This window comes from Notamacropus eugenii, chromosome 1, assembly GCF_028372415.1.
Source record: "Notamacropus eugenii isolate mMacEug1 chromosome 1, mMacEug1.pri_v2, whole genome shotgun sequence".
NCBI lineage: Eukaryota > Metazoa > Chordata > Mammalia > Diprotodontia > Macropodidae > Notamacropus > Notamacropus eugenii.
This window is the reverse complement of record NC_092872.1, coordinates 428,350,414-428,373,440: the sequence shown is the minus strand read 5'-3', so window position 1 is coordinate 428,373,440 and position 23,027 is coordinate 428,350,414. Positions and strand designations below refer to the sequence as shown.

At 37.8% G+C, this 23,027-nt stretch overlaps 1 protein-coding gene across 7 annotated transcripts in view; it reads right to left on the bottom strand.

Moving 5' to 3' along the window:
* The window catches only part of CTNNBL1 (catenin beta like 1), a 229,841-nt gene that overhangs the window by 141,875 nt on the left and 64,939 nt on the right, over positions 1-23,027 (bottom strand). For 4 of the 7 annotated variants that reach the window (XM_072631545.1, XM_072631548.1, XM_072631546.1 and 1 more), the window contains 3 exons: positions 21,934-22,122; positions 17,066-17,172; positions 12,655-12,794 (listed from right to left, as the gene is read on the bottom strand). In XM_072631545.1, coding sequence (XP_072487646.1) covers positions 12,655-12,794; positions 17,066-17,172; positions 21,934-22,122 — 436 coding nt within the window. Of the gene's footprint in view, positions 1-12,654; positions 12,795-17,065; positions 17,173-21,927; positions 22,123-23,027 lie in introns of all 7 variants that reach the window. The other 3 variants (XM_072631544.1, XM_072631550.1, XM_072631547.1) reach the window with 1 other exon arrangement.

Sequence of the window (23,027 nt, the reverse complement as noted above, 5' to 3'; positions counted from 1 at the left end):
CCCTAGCAAATGAGAGCTGCCTATTTCACATAACCATCCAGCCTAGACATGGAATTTATTTTGTCCTTGTTTGAAGCACTCTATAGTTTAACTAAACTAGAGGAAGAAATTCAGGGCAGTAATACCATGTCCCAAGTGAGCCTGAATTAATAGCCCAAACTTCCAAAGACATGAAAGTTATGTGAAATTCACAAACAGATTTAAAATAAAAAGGAATTCAAGAGACAATTAAGTGCCTACATACAAGACAGTAAGTATATACCAAGATGTGTTTTCTTGCACTAGCATTTTGCAGTTTCCTACTGACACTTGCCTTTCATCATAGCATATTTAATTGGCTAATGAGTTGCTCAAGTAAAATGAGCTACTTATCAATGCATGCCGTAACAGCTGCTTAAAGACTGAAGAGTAAAGAGTAAAAGTGCATTTTATTCCAATGCAGTGTTGATACAGGAAACACTAAACTGAGAAAGAGCCACTAGGCCTACAAATGCTCATGATAAAGCCTTGTTAGAAGGGTGCATGCTATAGGAAATACCTGGAGTAATAACCCACTTCCTGCCAGCACAATTAAGTGAGGGTCCCATAGGAGTACTGCCAGTTCAATTCTCAGTCATTAGCACTGGACTACATAACACAAGATGCCTACCTCAACCCCTGAATAGCCAGACATGTGCCTTCTTGCAAAAGCCAGTTTTTCCTCAGATTTAAGAAAAATACATCTAGCTTTCTTGATACCTACTAGTCTAGGAGAGAAGGAACAAATTTATAAAGTATTCCAACAGTTATTTAAAAGTACTTCATTACAAATCATAATTGTGTAGCTTTGTCAATTTTTTTTTTTTGCTTTCTCTAGGAAACAACAAATTCATGTTTAAATACAACTTTAAAGTCTACAAAGTGCTTTCTTCACAACCATAAAATAAGGTAATATAAGATATTATCATTCCCATTTTACATAAGAAGAAAACTGAGTCTTTGAGAGGTTAAATGACAGGCCTGAGGCCACACAGCAAGAATGATAGTATCTCCTCAGAGATACTGGAAGGAATTGAAGATTCCATCTTATTCCAACCTAAGCCTAACAGGACTCCCCTTTATAAGATCACCAATAAAAGTTCATTGAACTTTCACTGCAAGACTTCACTGATTCTTAGGTAGTTTTTCCTTACCTGAAGCCAATACAAAGAAGATAGTTCTTTCCTACAACAAATACAAAGTTGTTAAGAGTGGGAGCCGAGATTTCTGATTCCAAAACCAGTACTTTTTCTACATCATGCTTCCCCACATAGTAACATAAAATCTAAATAAATAAAAGAGAAAGTCTACTCCCTAATTATCAGAGACAACAAAGGATTCCCTAAAGAGTAAAAGGTATTTACAGGGGCAGAGACAAGATGACAGAGTGAGAGCAACTCCTCACCTAAGCACACAGACAAACTCTTTCAGATACCTCTGACCAAATTTTGGAGGTTCAGAATCCAACAGGAGACAGACTGTGGCAGATTCACAGATCAGGACAGACTGAAAGGTCGGGAAGTATCTGTTCTGCCGGGGTGGGAGAACCCACAGCTTACAGCACAGTGCATCCCACTGCAGCACGGCAGAGCAGGAAAGCCCCGGGATGACCTGAGGCAGTGGAAGCATGGCAGAATGGCAGCCCAGGGCAGGAAACCAGCAGAGTCAAGTGAGTGACATCCGCTGAGCTCCAGGTATCAGGTATAAGCCACAGCCACTCCTGAGACTATCAGCCCACAGATTAAATGTCTGTAACTTACCTACTTGAACTTCCAGGAGCCAAAATGGTGGAATGATCAGTAAATGCTCTCTCTCCCTCCCCTTGTTGACCTCAAAAGAACCATAAAATATTTCCCCAGAAAAATCCTGGATCAGTGGGATCAACAGAAGGAGCAAACAGTCACGTAGCACCTGAGGCTAGGAAAATCGTTAAAGGATATTCCTCTTACTGTGGCAGAGGAACAGAACTGTCCCAGACAGCTAAAGCTCCAGGGGAGTGGAGTATCACACTATAACCCAGGCTGTCTCAGAGCTTCAGGGGAAATGGGAAGACAATAGAGCAGCCTGGATCACCAAGTGCTGAGTTTGCCTTTGCTCTAGCTCAGCTGAGGAGATCTCCTGTAACCAGACCACCCCTCCCCCACAATTAACAAGCTAGCCCCAAGGCTAATCTGGGAAAACACACAAAATAAAAAGAAAAGAAAGGCATCTGGCCTTTGCTTTATCACAGCAGCCAGCTCAACACCAGGTTCTCCAGCTTCTAGCTGAAAGAACCAAAGGCCACAATACACAAAGCGTCATTATCATGAGTAAGAAGAAGCAAAGAAAGAAGGTTAAGACCATAGAGTCTTTCTGTGGGGACAAGGACCAAAAGATGAACATCAGAGAGGTCAGTATTGAGACTGTACTCCTATCTGAACTTCAGACAGGACTACAAACTGCTCGCATGCACAAAGAGCTCTCCTGGAACAGCTGAAGAAGGAAACAGAAGAAAAACTGGTCAATGATTTTAAAAGTATGAAAAAAGAATTCAATGAAGAAAACAGTTCTTTAAAAAGGAAAATTGGACAAATGGAAAAGGAACCATAAAAACTAACTGGAGAAAATAATTCCTTAAAAGGAAAAACTGGACAGATGGAAAAGAACATGCAAAAGTTAAATGAAGAAAACAATTTGATAAAAATTAGAATCAGGCAAGTAGAAACTAATGACTCTCTGAAACATCAAGAATCAGTCAAACAAAATCTAAAGAATGAAAAGATAGAAGAAAATGTAAAATATCTCATTGGAAAAACAACTGACCTGGAAAATAGATCCAGGAGAGAAAATTTAAGAATTATTGGCCTACCAGAAAGTCATGGTGAAAAAAAAAGTATGGACAATATTTTCCAAGAAATCATCAAGGAAAACTGCCCAGAAGTGCGAGATCCAGAGGGCAAAATAGTCATCGAAAGAAGCCACCATTCACCTCCCAAAAGGGATCCCAAACACCAAGGAATATCATTGCCAAATTCCAGAACTATCAAGTGAAGGAGAAAATACCACAGGCAGCCAGAAAAAAACAATTCAAATATCAAGGAGCTACAGTCAGGAACACACAGGAACTTGTAGCTTCTACATTAAAAGACTGAAGGAATTGGAGTATGATATTCTGTAAGTCAAAGGAGCCGGGACTACAACCAAGGATCAATTACCCAGCAAAGTTCAGCATAACATTTCAGGCAAGGAGATGGACATTCTATGAAATAAGGAATTTCCAGACCTTCCTGACAAAAAGGCCAGAACCCAATAGAAAATTCGATCTTCAAATGCAGGTCTCAAGAGAGGCATAAAAAGGTAAACAGGGGAAAAGAAAAACTTGTTACTCAATTTGGGCAAACTGTTTACCTCCCTATAAGGGAAGATGATACTTGTTAATCTTGAGAATTGTACATCTATTATGAAATATAAAAGGGATACACATAGATAGAGGGAACAGGTTTAACGTAAAAGATGTGATTATAAAAATGTGATTTAAGGGTGGCAAAGGGATTGCAACAGGAGATGTGAAAAGGAGGCAGCAGAAAATGGTAAATTACATCACAAGAAGAAGTACAAAATTATATTATAGTAGAGGGAAAGAGGGGAGGGAGATGAGCATTGATTGAGTTACTGTCATCTGAATGGGTTCAAGGAGGGGACTTTTCAAACTCAGTTAAGTATACAAATACAACTAGCTCTATAGGCAGTAAGAGGGGAAGGGGGAAGAAAGGGGAAGGGAAGCTAAAAGGGAAGGAAGAAATAGGAAGGGTAAAGGGGAGTAAAAGGGAGCAGGGTTGAAAGAAGGAAGGGAAGACTGCAGAAGGTGGTAGTCAAAAGTGAAAATTCTATTGAGGAGTGGAAGGGAGAAGGGAGAACTAAAAGCATAAACAGGGGGAAAGACACAGATTGTAATCATAACTGTGAATGTGAACGGAAAGAACTCTCCCATAAAACAGAGACAGATAGCAGAATGGATTAAGAGCCATAATCCAACAATATGTTGTTTACCAGAAACACATCTGAAATGGGGAGATACACAAAAGGTAAAGGTAAAAAGTTGGAGCAGAATATATTGTGTTTCAGCAGATGTAAGAAAAGCAGGGATAGCAATCCTAATCTCAGACAAAGTAAAAGCAGAAAGAGACCTAATCAAAAGAGATAAGGAAGGAAACTATATCCTGCTAAAAGGTACCACAGACAGAGAAGCAATATCATTACTAAACATGTATGCTCCAAGTGGTAAAGCATCCAAATTCTTAGAGGAAAGGTTGGGGGAGTTGTAGGAAGAAATAGACAGCAAAACTATACTAGTGGGGGACCTCAACCTCCCCCTCTCTGAACTTGATAAATCTAACCTTAAAATAAACAAGAAAGAAGTTAAGGAGGTGAATAAAACTCTGGATAAGGTAGATATGATAGATCTCTGGAGAGAACTGAATGGGGACAGAAAGGAATATACCTTTTTCTCAGCAGTACATGGCACACATACAAAAATTGACCATATTCTAGGGCATAAAAACCTCACAATCCAGTGCAAAAAGGCAGAGATGGTCAATGAATCCTTCTCAGATCATAATGCAATAAAAATTATATGTAATAAAAGGCTATGGAAAGATAAACCAAAAATTAATTGTAAACTAAACAATCTTATTCTAAAGAAGGAGTGGGTTAAACAACAAATCATAGAAAACAACCGACAACTTCATTCAAGTGAATGACAATAATGAGACAACCTACCAAACCTTATAGTACACTGCAAAAGCAGTTCTTAGAGGGAAGTTTTATATCTTTGAATGCCTACATGAATAAAAATAGAAAAAGAGGAGATCAATGAATTGGGAATGCAACTGAAAAAGCTAGAAAAAGAACAAATAGAAAACTACCAAATTAGAAATACTGAAAACCAAAAGAGAGATTAATAAAATTGAAATTAAGAAAACTATCGAACTAATAAATAAGACTAATAGTTGGTTTTATGAAAAAACTAATAAAATTGATAAACCTCTGGCCAATTTGACTAAAAAGAAAAAGAAAACCAAATTACCAATATCAAAAATGAAAGGGGTTAACTCACTTCCAATGAGGAGGATATTAAAATAATAACTAGAAATTACTTTGCCCAACTTTATGTCCATAAATTCAACAATCCAAATAAGATGGATGAGTATTTTAAAAAATATAAATTGCCCAGATTAACAGAAGAGGAAGTTGAATACTTAACTCTATCTCAGAAAAAGAAATTCAACAAGCCATCAATGAACTCCCTAGGAAAATATCTCCAGGGCCAGGTAGATTTACAAGTGAATTTTATCAAACATTTAAAAAATAGTTAATTGCAATACTATATAGACTATTTGGGAAAACTGGGGAACAAGGCATCCTACCAAATTCTTTTTATGATACAAATATGGTACTGATACTTAAACCAGGAAAAGCCAAAACAGAGAAAGAAAATTATACACCAATTTCTCTAATGAATACAGATGCAAGAATTTTAAATAAGATTCTAGCAAAAAGAATACAGCAACTTACCACAAGAATAATACATTATGATCAGGTACGATTCATACTAGGAATGTAGGGCTGGTTCAATATTAGGAAAACTATTAGCATTATAGATCATATCAACAACAAAACTAACAGAAACCACACAATTATCTCAATAAATGCAGAAAAAGCCACTGACAAAATACATCACCCATTCCTATTAAAAACACTAGAGAGCAAAGGAATAAAGAGAACTTCCCAATAATATAATAAGTAGTATCTACCTAAAACCTTCAGTAAGTATTATATGCAATAGAGATAAGCTAGATGCATTTCCAATAAGACCAGGGGTGAAACAAGGGTGTCCATTATCACCACTATTATTCAATATGGTACTAGAAATGTTAGCTGTAGCAATTACAGAAGATAAAGAAATTAGAATAGGCAAAGAAGAAACTAAGTTACCACTCTTTGCAGATATACTTAGAGAATCCCAGAGATTCCAGTAAAAAACTATTTGAAATAATAAACAACTTTGGCAAAGTTGCAGGTTACAAAATAAACCTGCACAAATCTTCTGCATTTCCATATATTGGTAACAAAGCCCAACAGCAATAGAAAGAGAAATCTCATTTAAAGGTAGGGTAGATACTATAAAATATTTGGGAGTTTACATGCCAAAACAAACCCTGGGACTATATGAACACAATTACAAGATACTTCTCATACAAATAAAGTCAGATCCAAGTAAGTAGAAAAACATCAGTTGTTCATGGGTAGGCCGAGCCAATATAATAAAAATGACAATTCTATCTAAATTAATTTACTTATTTAGTGCCATACCAATCAAACTATCAGATAATTATTTTATAGAGCTGGAAAAAATAATATCAAAATTCATCTGGAAGAACAAAAGGTCCAGAATATCACGGGGACTAATGAAAAGAAATGCTAGGGAAGGTGGCCTAGCGCTACCAGATCTCAAATTATATTATAAAGCAGCAATTATCAAAACCATTTGGTATTGGCTAAGAAACAGAAGGGTAGACAAGTGGAATAGGCTACATACTCAAGACACAGTAGGCAATGAATATAGCAATCTACTGTCTGATAAAGCCAAGGACCCCAGCTTCTGGGATAAGAACTCAAATGTTTAACAAAAATTGCTGGTAAAACTAGATAACAACTGTTGCAGGAACTAGGCATGGACAATGCCTGACACTGTATGCAAGAATAAAGTCCAAATGGGTATACGATCTAGGTATAAAGACTGATACTATGGACAAATTGGTGGAGCAAGGAATAGTATATTTATCAGATTTGTGGAGAAGGGAAGAATTTTTGACTAAAGAAGAGAGAAAGCATTATGAAGTGCAAGACGGATAATTTTGGTTATATTAGACTGAAGAGTTTTTGCACAAGTAAACCCAATGCAACCAAGATTCGGAGGGATGCAGAAAACTGGGAAAGGATTTTTGCAGCTAGTGTCCGTGATAAAGTCCTCATTTCTAAAATATATAGAGAACTGAGTCAAATGTACAAAAATACAAGTCATTCCCCAATTGATCAATGGTCAAAGGATATGAACAGGCAGTTTTCAGAGGAAGAAATTAAAGATACCTATAGTTCTATGAAAAAATGCTCTAAATCACTACTGATTAGAGAGATACAAATCAAAACAACTCTGAGGTACCACATCACACCTATCAGATTGGCAAACATGACAGAACAGGAAGATGATAAATGTTGGCGAAAATGTGGAAGAGTTGGAACACTAATTCATTGTTGGTGGAGCTGTAAGCTGATCCAACCGTTCTGGAGAGCAATTTGAAACTATGCCCAAAGGGCTACAGAAATGTGTATACCCTTTGACCCAGAAATATCTCTTCCAAAGATATCATAAAGATGGATGGGAAAGGGTCCCACACGTACAAAAATATTTATAGCAGCACTCTTTGTGGTGGCCAACAACTGGAAATCAAGGGGATACCCATCAATTGGGGAATGGTTGAATAAATTATGGTATATGAATGTAATGAAATACTATTGCACTGTAAGATGAACAGGAAGACTTCAGAGAGGCCTGGAAAGACTTATATGATTTGATGCTGAGCCAAAGGAGCAGAACCAGGACAACTTTGTGCACAGCAATGACCACAGTGTGTGAGAGTTTTTTCTGGTAGATCTGGAACTTCATTGCAATGCAAGGACTTAAAAAAATTGCCAATGGTCTTTTAAGGCAAGATGCCTTCCACATCCAGAGAAAGAACTATGGAATTAAATCGCAGAATGCAACAGGTCGTTTTCTTTTGTATTACATTTTGGTTTGTTATATGATTTCTCCCATTCATTTTAATTCTTCTACACAGCATGACTATAGTGAAAATGTATTTAATAGGAATGTATGTGTAGAACCTATATAAAATTGTATGCCATCTCCAAGAGGGAGGGGGGAGGGAGGGGGCAGGGAGGGGAAAAAGTTATATGATAAGTTATATGATAGTGATTATAGAACACTGAAAATAAATGAAATTAATTTAAAAAAAGAGTATCTACTTTGTACTTGGTACCACAAATACAACAAAATTCTTCTCTCCAGAATATTTACCATGCAACTTCCAAAAGTACTGGTTGCCTTCAGAGATTAAAATTAGGAAAGGCTTCATTAATTTGAGTCACAATGGACTAGAGATAAACAGGGTTGCCTAAACCAAGTTCAAATCACCCAATATTTTTATTAAAGAAATAGGCACCTAGTCAAGGGGGAAGATTCAAATTTTGTTATTTTATATAAAACAACAGATTGCTTAATGGGACTGTATCATGTATAATCAAGAAGAACCTAAGAATAATTTTCCTCAGCTTGTTCATCAACTTTCAGGGAAACAAACGCCCGGTTCTTTCAAAGAATCAATCTCTGACACAGAGGTGATTAAGCCAAATACTAGCACCTTTCTTATTTGACATCTGAAGGTTTCATTCACATTTGCAGTTTTGGATATTCTCAGATTGGCCATCAATAATTACGTGGGAATTTTTGGTGATTTATGGCATGCTTCAGGAAGTTACAGCCAATATGAAAACTTTTTTTAGTAAGTCACAATGTATAAACACTGCATGTTATTAATTTATTTTATAATTTACTACCATAAGCATACATACATAAATTTATTATATAGTTAAAATTTGTTAAATTTCATAAGCTAAAGAACTAAGGTATGCACTCTTTTTGTCTCTCTACCATTCAGACTTAGTCACATGATTTTTCTCTTGTAGTGAGCTTTGATTTTGTTGTTGTTGTTTCAGCTGTGTTCACTTCGCTCTGGGGTTTTCTTGGCAAAGATACCGGAGTGGTTTGCCATTTCCTTCTCCAGTTCATGCTACAGATGAGGAATTGAGGCAAGATTAAGTGACTCGCCCAGTGTCACACAACTAGTGTCATATTTGTACACAGATCCTCCTGACTCCAGGGTCAGTGCTCTATCCAATGTGCCACCCGGCTGCCCCACTGATCTTTGTATCTTTCACTTTTTGTAGACGGAAATTTGTGAAATAGAAGCTGCAGCTATACAGGCAACAACAGCAAAGACTGCAGAGTGTAAGAGATACTAATCTCTCTCGTACACAGTGTGGGTGCTGTGTGGTTTTTTTTTTTACTTGTTTTGTGTGTTAAATAAATATGATCAGAATTATGAAAAATAAAGTTTTGGGGTAGGGCCTAGAGTTATTCTGTGTTTTTCACACATTCATGAGGGTTCTACACTCCTAAGCCCCATGAATGTTGTGGGATGACTGTACTTAAAACCCCATGTACCTTCACAACTCAGATTTCACCAAAACCACTCACTGATCACCCCCAAGCCACAATGATCATTCCCTCCACTGAACTCCTATAATTCTTGTGTGTGGTCTTTATACAATCCTTACCAACATCCTGCCTCATATTACAATTTGGGGTTTACATTGCTTATTCTCAGTGACTCTGAAAGGTAGGGAGTATTATTATCCTTGTTTTACAGGGAAAGAAAAAGAAGTTCACAGAAATTAAGATATGCCTAAAATTACGGTGAATAAATGATATTCAGTTAATTACTTGAACCTAGGTTCTCTTCATGATAATGCAACCTACAGATGTTGCATTTGGGGAATCACACAGACAACTTGATGCAACTCCACACTATAACATACAACATGCCAGGTGAGCACAATACTTCCAAATTTTACTTCTATGTTGTCTAAATCATTGCTATCTCTGTCCCTGATTATATCTCTTTCACTAATTAGGCTCCTTGAGGTAGTTCTACTTACATTAAGTTAGTACAACTATGAAGCACCCCCAAAGGTTCACACAAAGGGAAGGAATCTAAACGATACATCTTAAAGAGAAATTGGTTGCTTTTAGTCAGCAATGTTTAAAAATGCCAACAGATACACAGCTCTAGCTTGCACTAGGCTCCCATTGTATCCAAAGAGGATTCACCAAAAATTTTTAAGTATGTTTCTCTCCCAATTTCCTACCCCCAGGGTTACTCTTTATATTCTAAAATCCCACCCCTGAAGCAAAATGATGGCTGAGCTCCAGTCTTCCCACAGGAGGGGCCAGTAACAGAAATGCTGACAAACCCTCAGCAGCAACAGCAGCAGCGATGCAGAGAGGCAGAATACACTGAAGCAGCATTTCATGGTTGAACGGACAAGGCACAAGCTGTATTCTTATATTCTCTAGCTCTTAAGGTCACAACAAACCAGCCCTCTGATACCAATTAAAATCCCTACAGTTTATGTTTCCCCTGAAAAGGACAGCACCAAGCTGACCTGTGCCTGCTGAGAACATAACTGGCCATGTATAGGCCTAGTTGAAAGATGAAGAGTTAAAAAAAATTAAGTCATGACTGCTATGAAATTATTTATGCATGGTAGATGTTTCAGGCAGTTACAGCTGTACAACAGTAAAGTGCTAACAACCATTGCCTAGAAAATCATTTCCATTATAGATCACGGCTAAGACAAGAAAGCAGAGTACACCATGGTTTGGGAGATTCAAGCTCCAGCCCATCAAGGTTAAGTCAGAGGCAAGTCAAGAGAAGTATCCTTTCCAGAAACTGCTTTAAAGAAAAGCTACATTTTGGGATGAGATATATACTAACTGCTGCATCTAAATAGAAAGATTAAGCCAATTAAAAAATCCAACCAACCTTTAAATGTGATGGAGAGAATAATTAAAAATCAGATTTTTTTTTTTAAACAAAATACTATTATGGCAGTTAGGAGAAGGTTAGAACACAGGGGGGAAAGAGCTCTGCCATCAGAAAGCAGGAGGAAAACAGCAATCTGTCAAAGTTATTACAGGATAACTTTTTTTCTTTTTTAAAGACCAGAACTTAACAACTTTGAACATCTGTGCCCTTGCCTTTCCTATGTATGCCAAAATAGAATGGCATTTCTTGTGTCAGTCTTCTTCCCAGCAGGAGCCAAGCTGGTGAATCAGCAAAATGTCATTGATTTCAGAAAGCCACTATCACTATTTGAAGTTCACAAAAGTGAAGAATGAGAACCTTCCGAATCACATTCATAAAAACTACTTTGGCAATATTTGTGGTAAGGCACAGTCAGCCAAGGAACTACAGGCCTTCTGGGATGCATATTCAGTTTTCTAGTCACTGATTCCTTAGAGACAAGAAATTACAACAAATAAGTTTGGGGGACTGGCACAGGTGTACTCACAACAGAAACTTTTCATCACCACTCAGTCTGTAATGGTTACTTAAAAGGCTTAAATACAGATTCTAAACTATGCTTCCTACTCCAGATTGCCTCAAACAATGCATCCATAGCTACAGGTTAATTTGTGGCCATACTACATTAATGTTGATCTCACCAAACACCTATTTCACAATGAAGAATGTATATGGAATTCAGTCAGAGGGCCTGGGTTGAACTCCTAGGTTCTGCTATTTACTACATGAAAGGACCTGAGGCAAGTCACATGACCTCTCTTTCTGGACCTCAGTTCCTGATTTGCAAAATGAATAGAGCAGTGGTATGAAACTCAAACAGAAATAGAAGCCACTAAACCACACATAAAGATCCCTACAAGCTGCATATTGACTAATAAAACCACATATTAGCATTATCTATGTCCTACTGTATTTTTATTTATTTTGTTAAATGTTTATCAATTATATTTTCATCTGGTTTAGGCCCCACTCCAGACAGCTAAGAATCGCATCCAGCATGTTTGACGCTTTTTGACTACAAGACTTTGAAGTCCCTAATAGCTCAAAATCTATTATTCTTGGACCCTATAACCCACAAAATGATTCTTAATGCTATCATATTAAAAGTCTATATGAATCAGTGGACATGTCTTAAGATTGCTTTCCCAAGAAGCTTATGTTAAGAGTATCCACTGATATATTTCGATGAGAATTATCAGTCAGAAAAGATTCTACTTAGACATGTTCTCATGAGAGAGATTACCAGAAAGATAAACATAACCTGCAGAAGCAGCAGATTCACCCAAGAATATTACTCAAGCAGGCTAACTACTCTTGTTTCCCACCTCTGGAAATCAGGATTCAAGCGTAAATGGAAAAGAATACAATTTGGAGAACTTTCCCTAATCCTTAAACACACGTCCATATTTTTAAAAACCATCTGAGGGTTTTGCACATTTAACAAGTCCCTTCTACATAGGCAGAGAAAAGCACATAGCAGAGTTCCATAGGGCAGGCACCATGAGAGAAAACGCATACAAGGAATCAGCCCAGCAGACAGTCAGGGGAGGGCAGCATCCTGGTGGGTAGATAAAGAACTACAACTCTGTCTTGCTTGTCTCTATTACGAAGCCCCAAATCCTAACAATGAAAAATAAAGCTGGTTATCACATGAAAACAGATATGACAGAAAATCTAAAAACTAATGGGGACAAATAAGAGAATGATTGTTTAAGATTTATTAACAGACTAAATATGAACAAAGATCGATGTAAATTTCAAGATAGCAGATAATTAGTAGGGAAACAGAAAATTAGATTGTGAAAAATCAGATGACATACAGGAGAGCAAGTTAAATGCAGCCACCTCAAAAATAGCCAGTTTCCTACTAACAACAGAACTGTTAGGATATCTGTATTGTCATGTCCAAGCAGACCAAGAAGAGACTGCACAGCATTGAGCTCCACTAATAAGTGATAGAGGTCCGGCATGGTCGCCACCACATGCATCTCTTGGATGATGTCATTTAAATCCAGTTCAGATTCCATAAACCTGTGGATGAAAATAAAAATGTATAACATTAGTGGAAAGTCCCAGCAAAATGCATAGCCTATCACCTTTATGATGAAGCAAGAGATCTTTTAGTACTAAAGAAGAAAAATCTGCATGACCTAAAAAGAGAGAGAATTTGTCAAAGTGTCCACAACAGACCAAACAAGAAGTACACTCAAACAAACATCATAACGTCATACAATTTCATTAGAAAATTGATCTCCTCATTACAAAAATCAATCCTGGATTCAGATCTCATTACATCGTGCTCCTCATTCCCACAGTCACAAATGCCTTTCAAAGCATTCTGCAAGATCAAATGAACCTCATATAGTCCTGTGAGCTGGCTATCATTACTCCACAGGGCTACAATACCATCCATCACCTTGGACATAAATTATCTGACTTACCCACTAACTTTCTTTTCTTTATCTTACAGTCTTATGAAGAGCTACATCTGTGATTATAAAGAATACAGGTAGTCCCACAGAGCAATAAAGGTTACATCTGAGTACAAAGATTAATGGTAAAGAATAGTAATTAAGAATACTACAGTAAAGTACTAAAAACTTAGAAATTTAACACTCCTGGAAAAATAAAAAATAGATATAAAACAAAGATTACAAATCCACAGCTAGCAGTGATTCTTATGTGTTCTCAAGTGAGCTCTGCTGGGAGGATAAAGTTTTCTTCCACAAAATCCATGTCTTCAGGCTGCTCTCCTTCTCAGAAGGCTGTTTCTGGGCATTAGGCATACATCCAACAATGGGTGATTGTCCAGACAGAAGGGCAAAGTGAGAAGGCAATGGCAAAGTATTAGAACTACATATTATAACACTCAGCCAGGCCAAGGAATCAACGACTCTGTCCAGTATGACAGAAAATGTGTCAATTGTCTGCTTCAATGGATTTCCTTCCAAATGCCTGAAAGCACTCCTTTGACCATAGATCTAGTGTCAGCATCAACCGGCAAAACAACTGCAACGGGTCAACACTGGCTCCAATCACAGAAACAAAAATCACTGCAAGGATTTCTGACTGGAGCTCACTGCATCCAACCAAACACTCCAACTATAACCCTGAAAAAGACAGGGAATACGTAGGAAAAAAAAGAACAAAAATGCCCAAAGTTTAACAGACAACAGTATATCCTTGGGGAAGATGGTATTGGGTGGCAAGGGAAAAGAGTAAAAAGTGATGGTTGTATGAGGAGAATTGTCAATTGTATTTTAAATGCAGTCAAATGAAAAGAGGCATTTCTGGGTATGCGATCAAAATGACAATTGCATCTATGGAAAAATAAATTTGAATGTTTCCCATCTTGATCAGAGAGGTTCATTCAAATATGCTCAAGCAATTTTCATCTTAATTGCACCTCACTGAGACTACAGAATTACCAAAGACATTGCACCAGTAAGAATTCAAAAGCTCAAGGTTAAAATACAATGTAGCTTCTGAACTGCATTTAACCATCAAAAAATATTTTTCACATTTAAATTTGGTCTTCAAATGTTCAAATGTCTGAAAGGGAAAAGACTCTGTATGAATGGGAAAGGGCATGATTTTTTTAAAGGTTCTTTTCATTAAAAATAATTTCCCATAAGTGTTGTATACAACAAATGCAGAGCTCCCCTCACAACCCATAAAATGCCAACAAGGGCACTCACCTTCAAAACAATACTAGTCTAAGCTAGCTAAAATGCATTAAGTAGAGTGGTGAACATGTAACTTGGAGTTTGAAGGCCTCCAGTTTTGTCAGCCAAGACTGATTATATAATAAACGCCTCTTCTAACTTCCACCTCTCATGTGCAGGTCACTGAACTATGTTAAATGAAAGACTGAGCTATAACTGATATTTCAAGGCAATCTGATGTGGCAGGGAGACCCTAAATTGGGAATGAGAAAATCTGGGTTTTGGTTTTGTTTCTGCTGTAACTCTGACTTGTCATTTAACCTAATGTATAGTCAGGGCAATATTCATAGCACTGGTGGTAACTATGCAAATGCCAGCATAGTTCTCAATCCAAAGTATATTCTTCCATATAGAAGGTAGAAGAAAAACCTTTATTTAGACACCAGAAAGCGAAATTCCAAAACGAGAAATTCATCACAGTGACCAAAAAGTCAACACACATCATCACCACAGTGGGCAAAGCCATTCCCAAGCCTCCTCCTCCCCACATCCTTCCTACAAACAAACAAGCACTCAGGAGCCTAAGCTATGTCTGCCTGCCTGTGTCCTTCCCAGCTCTGACTAGGCTGACCAACTTCCTCCGAGTTTCTGCTCCACCCTTCCTATTCTACCCATTCAGCAAGCTCCTCCCTTAGGCTTCTTTGTTACTATCAGCATAAAACTGAATTTCATCTGTCTTCTTACTGAACCAGAAATCCTGCATCTCTCTAAGCTTTGCTTGTACTTTGTTTTGATGGAATTAAATAATAATTAACACCAAAAATATAAATAACACCAAATAATAACCAAAATATTATAACCAAATAATAACCAAACAAACCAATAACCAAAAAAATGACACCAAAAATAATTATGCCTAATAATTAACACCAAAAAAATGCAGGTGCTCCATCAGCCACCACCACATCATCCATATGTGGAACCATCAATTACAACAAATGGAGAAGTTATGAATGTTGTGGATAAGTTCACTTACCTTGCTAGTGTACTTTCTAGGGATGTATACATTGACAAAGAGGTTGATGCATGCATTGCCAGAGCTAGCTCAGTGTTTGGGAGGCTCCGAAGAAAAGTTTGGGAGAGAAGAGGATTAGACTGACTACCAAACTGCAGGTCTACAGAGCCGTTGTGCTGACCTCATTGTTGTATGCCTGAGAAACATGGACAGTCTACCAGTGACATGCCAAGAAACTGAATCGTTTCCATTTGAACTGTCTTAGGAAGATTCGGAGGATCACCTGGCAGAATAAGATACCAGACACTGACATCCTTGCTCAAGCTGAACTGTCAAGTGTTCAAACTATGCTTCACAGAATGCAACTCCAATAGGCTGGCCACGTTGTTCAAATGTATGCTTGCCAAAAAGACTATTTTATGGAGAACTTGCATGGGCCAGGCGATCACATGGTGGCCAAAAGAAACGATATGAGGACACTCACAAGGTCTCTTTCAAGAACTTTGGATCTGACTGTGCAACATGGGAGACACTGGCACAGGACCGCTCAGCATGGTATGCCCACATAAGAAAAGGTGCTGTGCTCTTTAGGCAAAGCAGAATTGAGACAGCATGAAGTAAACGTAGGATGTGCAAATTTGGAATATTCACCCCACATATTCACATGTTCTATCTGTGCCCAATCTGTGGTCGAGCATTCCGAGTTTGTATTGGTCTGATCAGCCACAGTCTGACACACTGAAATTTCACTTTACAATGGTGATTTCATTTTGGTCCCCTATGAAGATGAAGGACAACCAACCAACCAAGTTGCTCTTACTGAAAAATTACATACCTGGTGGCCAACCATCAGATGATAAAATTTCTCCCTAACATGAGACAGTTTATTGGGCTTCTACTTAAACCCTTCCAGCTTTCCAGCAAGCAAATCTAGTTAGATGAGGGCCAAAATGTACCTAGATTACATCAAAATCTACCTTACTAACAACCTATGCTATAGTGAGCTACCATTGTAGGAAAAGCAATTTAGAAAATAGCTTTTTCAAATGGCTTGTTGGTGATAACTAAGCTAATGTAAGAGGAAAAGAGACTGACTCAACCTCAAGGATCTCCCTAACAGCTCCAGTTGTGAATTACATCATTTTGTCAATGATATCACTACCATTAACAGTTGTTGTTCAGTTGTTTCAGTCGTTTCAGTCATGTCTGACTCTTCATGATCCCATTTGGGGTTTTCTTGGCAAAGATATTGAAGTGGTTTGCCATTTCCTTCTCCAGTTCATTTTACAGATGAGGAAACTCATCTCAAACTTGCTAAGTATCACACAGCTGGCAAGTGTTTGAGGTCACATTTGAATTCAGGTCTTCCTAACTTGAGGTCTAGTGTTCTAGCCACTGAGCTACCAAGTGGCCCCACCATTAACAACAGTCTAGGTAATATCAATTTTTAAATAAAAAAATTTTCAAACACAACCTCACAGTCAAAGAATAGCAGGGACATAGCTCTCATTAGAAAACAAAGGCTTTGAGATGAATTAGAAAAGCAAGCACATGGAAAGAAATAATGACTGGAGAGGGGTGTGGGAAAGGAATGTAACAGTATATAGCAAAGGATATCTTACTTCTCAGGATTGTCTGGAAACTTGATACGTAGCTCTTGATTTTTATAGGACCTCTTCTCAAACGTGAGAATCATTTTTTTCACTGAGCTTTCATCTAGAGGTTCATCCTGGTTCAAAATAAACACATAAATAAAAATCAGCAACTTCAGCCTTCAGTGTTATCTTCTTCTCTGAACTCTACTAGCCTTCATTTATTATCTGTCCTTCATTTGGCACTTGTATCATGCCTTATATTGCTGGCTGCCTAGTGTGAAGTGTATATCTTGTCTCTGAAACTAGAATGCAAATTCTAGAGGCCAAGGCTCAAGTCGTAAACGACTGAATTTTCTAAAGCAGCTAAAAAAAGCTCTGTACATAGAAATGTGTTAACTGACTCTGTCAAGCTGACTAAAGGAGGAGAGTTGGAATAAAAATAAAGAACTAATTAAGATTTAATCAAACCCATCCTTAGTCTTCAGATAATAATCAACAACTCTAAGTTCTTTGAAGTCAAGAACCATATATTATTTAGTTTTATAACTCCCCAACACCTAGCAATATATATCATACAGAATAAGTATTCAAAGAGGAAAGAAGGGATAAAAGGAATCATTAATCTAATTACTTATAAAAATGAAATTCACAGAACCAGAGAACATAAAAGAAAAGAGAAAATAAACTTCATTTTACAAATCAGGAAACTGAGGCTCAGTAAGGTTTTGTGACTTGACCATGATCACTCAGATAATGAACAGCAAAGCTAGCACTAACCCTAAGGTCTGACTTTCCTATTGATGCTCTACTACCTGTCTCCTATTATAAAGGATAAAAGCTAAGGCATAATTCAAATTTTATACTCAAAATGAACATAACTATAAAACTGGCTCAAGTTACTGTTTGTTATTTCTTCAATATTTCTACTGGTGGTTTATTAGGAATATGTTCACTGTTCCCCAGTTGTCTACTAGTCATAGTGCCAAGGACCAAGCAGGCAACTGACTCCTCAAAGAAGTAACAGCTGCTCACAAAGAGGCACTAGAAAAATGGGTTTCTAAGAATGTAAACAAATAAAATTGGTGTAAACTGAACAATTTCCCCAAAGATGAACATTAGTGTTTCAAAGTCTCCTTACAATCATTTCATTTTGATTTTCATTTCATTTTAATTCAATTCCTTTTAATATTTTTGGGTTTTGCTTCTCTTCTTCTAGATTGTCCTTCTCTTCTGTATATTTGCATTCCCAATCTATTGTTCTCTCTTTTGTTTCTCTGGTGGGATTTGACATTGGGGATTCTAGTTTCTCTATTCTGCCCATCATTTTTGCTGTGCAGGCCATAAATTCAGCTCTCAGAATTCTCATTTTTCTTTTGAACCAGTCAGGGACAGTGTGTTGTAGTGCCTGCCATGTTCTCCTCACAATCCATAAGATACTCTGTTTCATCAAGTTATGAATAATTTTTCTTTGTTGTGCAGTTATTTATTTATTCATAGATGCCTGAACTCATTTACTAGATCAAGAGGCCATATTTCCTTTTGTTGTTAATGTTTTCCCAGATGATTTATCTGCTTATGTTCAAGGTCTTTGAGTTTTCTTCCTGAGATCTACAGTCTTTTTTTCTCCCTGATTTCCCCCTTTTCACTTTCTAACTCTATCCCCTCTGATGGCAGTTTCCTTAAGGGTTGGAAAAATGTCTCAGCCTCCTCCCACACTGGGCAATTCACGGTTCACCAGTCTAGGTTTCTAGCCTAAGTGATTTTGGAATGGTCAGAAGAACTGGCTCCAGTAGATGCTGTACCTTTCCTCGGGCTCAGCAGAATGCTGAAGAGTTGCCCTCTAACCTCCCTACACACACATGTCCTGTCCTCCCTTTGGGCAATTCAGAGAGCTGTTGGTGCTTTGGCTTGTTGCTAGTGCTCCTGGGTTGTCTGCCCCAGTGCCAGCAAGCATCTGGGAGTTTTGCCGAGCTAGTGCTAGAGGGTTGTGGCTTCCAGCAGACTCTAGCTATTGAAGGGTTGCCACTTGCTGTGCTGGCTATCTGTCACTGCCCAAGCAAATTTCCATAGCCTGGAGATGGCATTGAAAGCAAGGAAAGGGACCTGGGTTAGATTTTGTTGTAAGCCCTGATCTGTGTGTAAAGACAACTGCTAGTGCAGCCTCAGTGCCAATAGTGTGGGAAGTGGCAAAGGGATATCAAGTTTTTTACCTTCTTTTGGATTCTGAGCATCCTAGACCATGGAGAAAGATGAATTTACTATATCTTTAGCACATAATTGCTGTTTTAAAGACATCTGAGAGGTCATGGGGATCACAGAAAATGTCTGTCCTCCATCTTGCTGCTCACATTCAATTCAATTCCTTAAATACTTAAGTGCCTACTATGTGCAAAGTTCTGGAAACATAAAGACAAAAATAAGACAACCCCTTCCAAGGAGCTTATATTCTTACTAGGGGGATGCAACCATGTATGCATATAAGTAGATACGAAATTTAAATGAAGTAACAATGCAAATTAATTTCAAGATATAGTGGGTACCAACTATTTGGGATAAGAGGTGAATCAGGAAAGCTCTATGTAGGAGGCACCTTCTGAGTTAAGCTTTTTAGAAAGATAAGGATTCGATGAGGTATAGATTTCATTTACTCCAATCCTTCCAATGTCTCCTCTAGTCTCTTTTTAACCTTAAGTTTTAATGCCAAGCAGTTCCTGACCACAGCACATACTTAAATTCACAAGAATTGCTACTTAGAAGACCCTAAGAGTAGTCCCTCTGAAAAAGAAGTTATTTCCCCCTCCAATTTTGCAAATTCCCAAATTTTGATTTGGTTAGCTATTCTTAAATGGGGAATACTTCTACCTATACATTCATTTTAGCAAAAACATTTTGTGAACTTTGCAACTGTTTACTTAAAGGTCTCTGGAGTCATTTGCTGAGTCCTGCTATCCATATATCTAAAGCAAACTATTATTTGGCCCCTGGGGCAAAATGTTCTAATACTACCACTGAACTTTTACTAAAATTATCTGGATTGATGAAGAAGGGTTACATCATCCTCAAGAGGCTCAGTTAAAGACAGGCTTATTCCTCTTGGCTAACCCAGAAGAGAAAAGCACACCAGGCCTCCCCAATTCCTAGCCTCTCCAAGGCTTTTGCTCTCCTCCTTTAATTTCTCTCAAGCAGCAGGGGAATAGTGAATTATCAGTCTCCACTATCAGCCACAACAGCATCACCAATAGCTCAACATCAGAAACCAGAGGGAGATTTCAGAAAGATGAATGTTAGTGATGCAGTACAAAAAGGACAATAATATTTTACAAGGTCACATGACTCCACAGTGGCAAATATTACTTGTTTTTCATCAAATAGGACTTTGGTGGCAGGGAGAAAATAACTCCTGGACTTGTAGCCATCCATGTGTCATTTTTACAAAATGATCTCTTTTCCCCTGTCCCTTAACAGAAGGGCTAGCCCTACATTAGATTTCTGTCTCCTAGGCCTGAAACCATTTACCCATGACAGCTACTATCCTAATCCTTTAGTCTGGGCCTTGCCCTACATGGGAATTATGCCTGCCAATTAACTGTTGCTGCAGGGCTAACAGATTGAAGAGGAACTGGGAAAGAGGCAGGAGGGAAGAATACTACATGCCACCTAAATCCTTACAGAGCTGCTGCACTTTGAAAGGCCTGTGAGAAGTCCAAAAAACATTTCCCACTACAATTTTCAAAATGTCATCCCTGGAGAGTCAGCGTCCAAATTTAGACTAATGAAAGGCTTTTTATGAGATGGTAAATAAAAATGAAACTTTTTCTGTAGCTTAGTTTTGGCTAAATTCACATGCCATATGTTCATAAGATCACAAAGGCAAAACAGTTAAAAACCCTATTCATCCTTTGAGGATCATCTCTGATGCCCTCTCCTCCATGAAGTCTTTCCTTTATTCCCTCAGCCAAAAGTGATTTCCCCTGCCCCTGAACTCTCTTGTGTACTTTTACACTCCACTCTGTGATATATTTATGTACATGTTTTGAAATACAATATGATGTAAGAAAGAGAAATGGGGCTTAGAGAGAGAAGAGCTAAGCTCCAATTCCACCTCTGTCCCTTACTAGCTAAGTGACCCTGGGCAAGTCACTTTACATTTCTGAGATGAAGAAAGCATGGTGTAGTGAAAAGGGACCCATGTATGGAGACAAGATCTATGGAGACAAGATCTAAGTTCAAATCTCACCTGAGACTTGCTAGCAATGTGACATTACACAAAGCATTTAGCCTCTCTGTACCTCAGCTTCCTCATCTGGAAAATGAGATGGCTGAACCAGAAGCCCACTGAGGCTCTTCCAACTCTAAATCTGTGATCTGATAATCCTATGATTCAAAAAAATATCTACCCCTCAAAGCCTGTTTCACATCTTATGCACTACAAAAATGAAAGTCATTACATCTTATTCCTTTCTATGATTAAGTTCTTTGAGGATATGAATTGTATCTTAGCACCCCACCCAAACAGCTAGTACAGTAACTCACACATAGTAGATGCTCAATAATAATGAAATCCAAGTACATGAGAACTCCAAAACAGTTAAGAATGAATTTTCGTAATTCAAACTGAGCAAAATATCATAAAGGAATAAATAGAAACTAAAAATAAAGTTGTTTAAACAGAAAAGGTAAAGGGTTTATTTTTGTTTCCTTTTTAATTCACTGATACATTAATACTAAAACTATTCCTTCACAGTGGAAAAAGTCTGAAGTTTTCAAAGAACTAAAAGATAGAGATAGAAAACACATCTATTTGTCTCAAGAATTAGAACAAACACTGTTCTTTTGTCAGAATTAATTTCAGAAGACAAGGCTAAGTTTTCATCAATCCTTTCCCTTACCCTCACCTCTTCCTCTTCTTCCTCTCCCTCCTTGTCAATCATCTGAAGAAGTTTCTTTTTATCATCATCAACTTCTTCCACTGCTGCTCCTTCCTCCTCCCTATAGCGACTTCGCTCCCGGGCTCCAGCTTGTTTCCTACGTGTCTTCAGTTCTTCCTCTTCATCATCACGGGGACGTTTTGTACCCCTATTTGGCTAAGAGAAAACAGAATCACAGCATGTCAACTTGGAAGGGAGTTTAGCAATCAACTAATGTAACCCCCTCCTTTTGTTGATGAGGAAATGCCAGATAGCAAAGCACAGACAGTTATTTAGTGGGGGGGTTGAAACTAAAACCCAGGACTCTTGATTCTTGAGTCAATGCTCTTTCCACTATAGCAATGAAACTTCATTTTGTGTTTTATACCTCTTCCTTGACTGATAAGATCTTTTTTTTCAATTTTAAGAGATGGAAGGTGGCAATTCAAAAATAACATTCATTAAAATGAAACCTATAAAACCAGGAATTTCCTTACATGTGGCAACTGACATGGCTCTATTCATCTTTCCTGAAATACAAAATTCTTCTTAGCTCCCGTTTTCATCCCTAGATACTTACCATTATGGATGACTGTCGAGAGAGTGCTAGGGACTGTAAGGCACACTACTGGCAAACAGATGATGTCACGTAAGTCACCAGTCAGCTAAGTGATTTGGTAATACAAATAAATTTCCATTATATAAGTTATACATCTGACTTTTGGCTGCCCACTCACATGACAGACTCCAATATGCCAAGGGTGAAAGGCCATTCCCCTCTATAGTTAAGCTTCTGGTGACTCCACATACCAGGTGCTTTAGCTACACTAAGCATATGACATTGCTTAGCAAATTCAAATTATACAATTTGGTTTGTAGGGAACCACCTGCTTTCCTTCACTCTATTCCCAGTCTCCCTGGGGCAGATAACAATTTGATATGATCACAACCTATTTCCATAAGTATAAAAATCCACTACAGTCATTATAGATCAACCCTGAAAAAAAACTGCTGAAAATATGCCAATAATTTAAGACTATTAGGAAGCATGAAATCATTTCCACATGGAAAAAAAGAGGGAA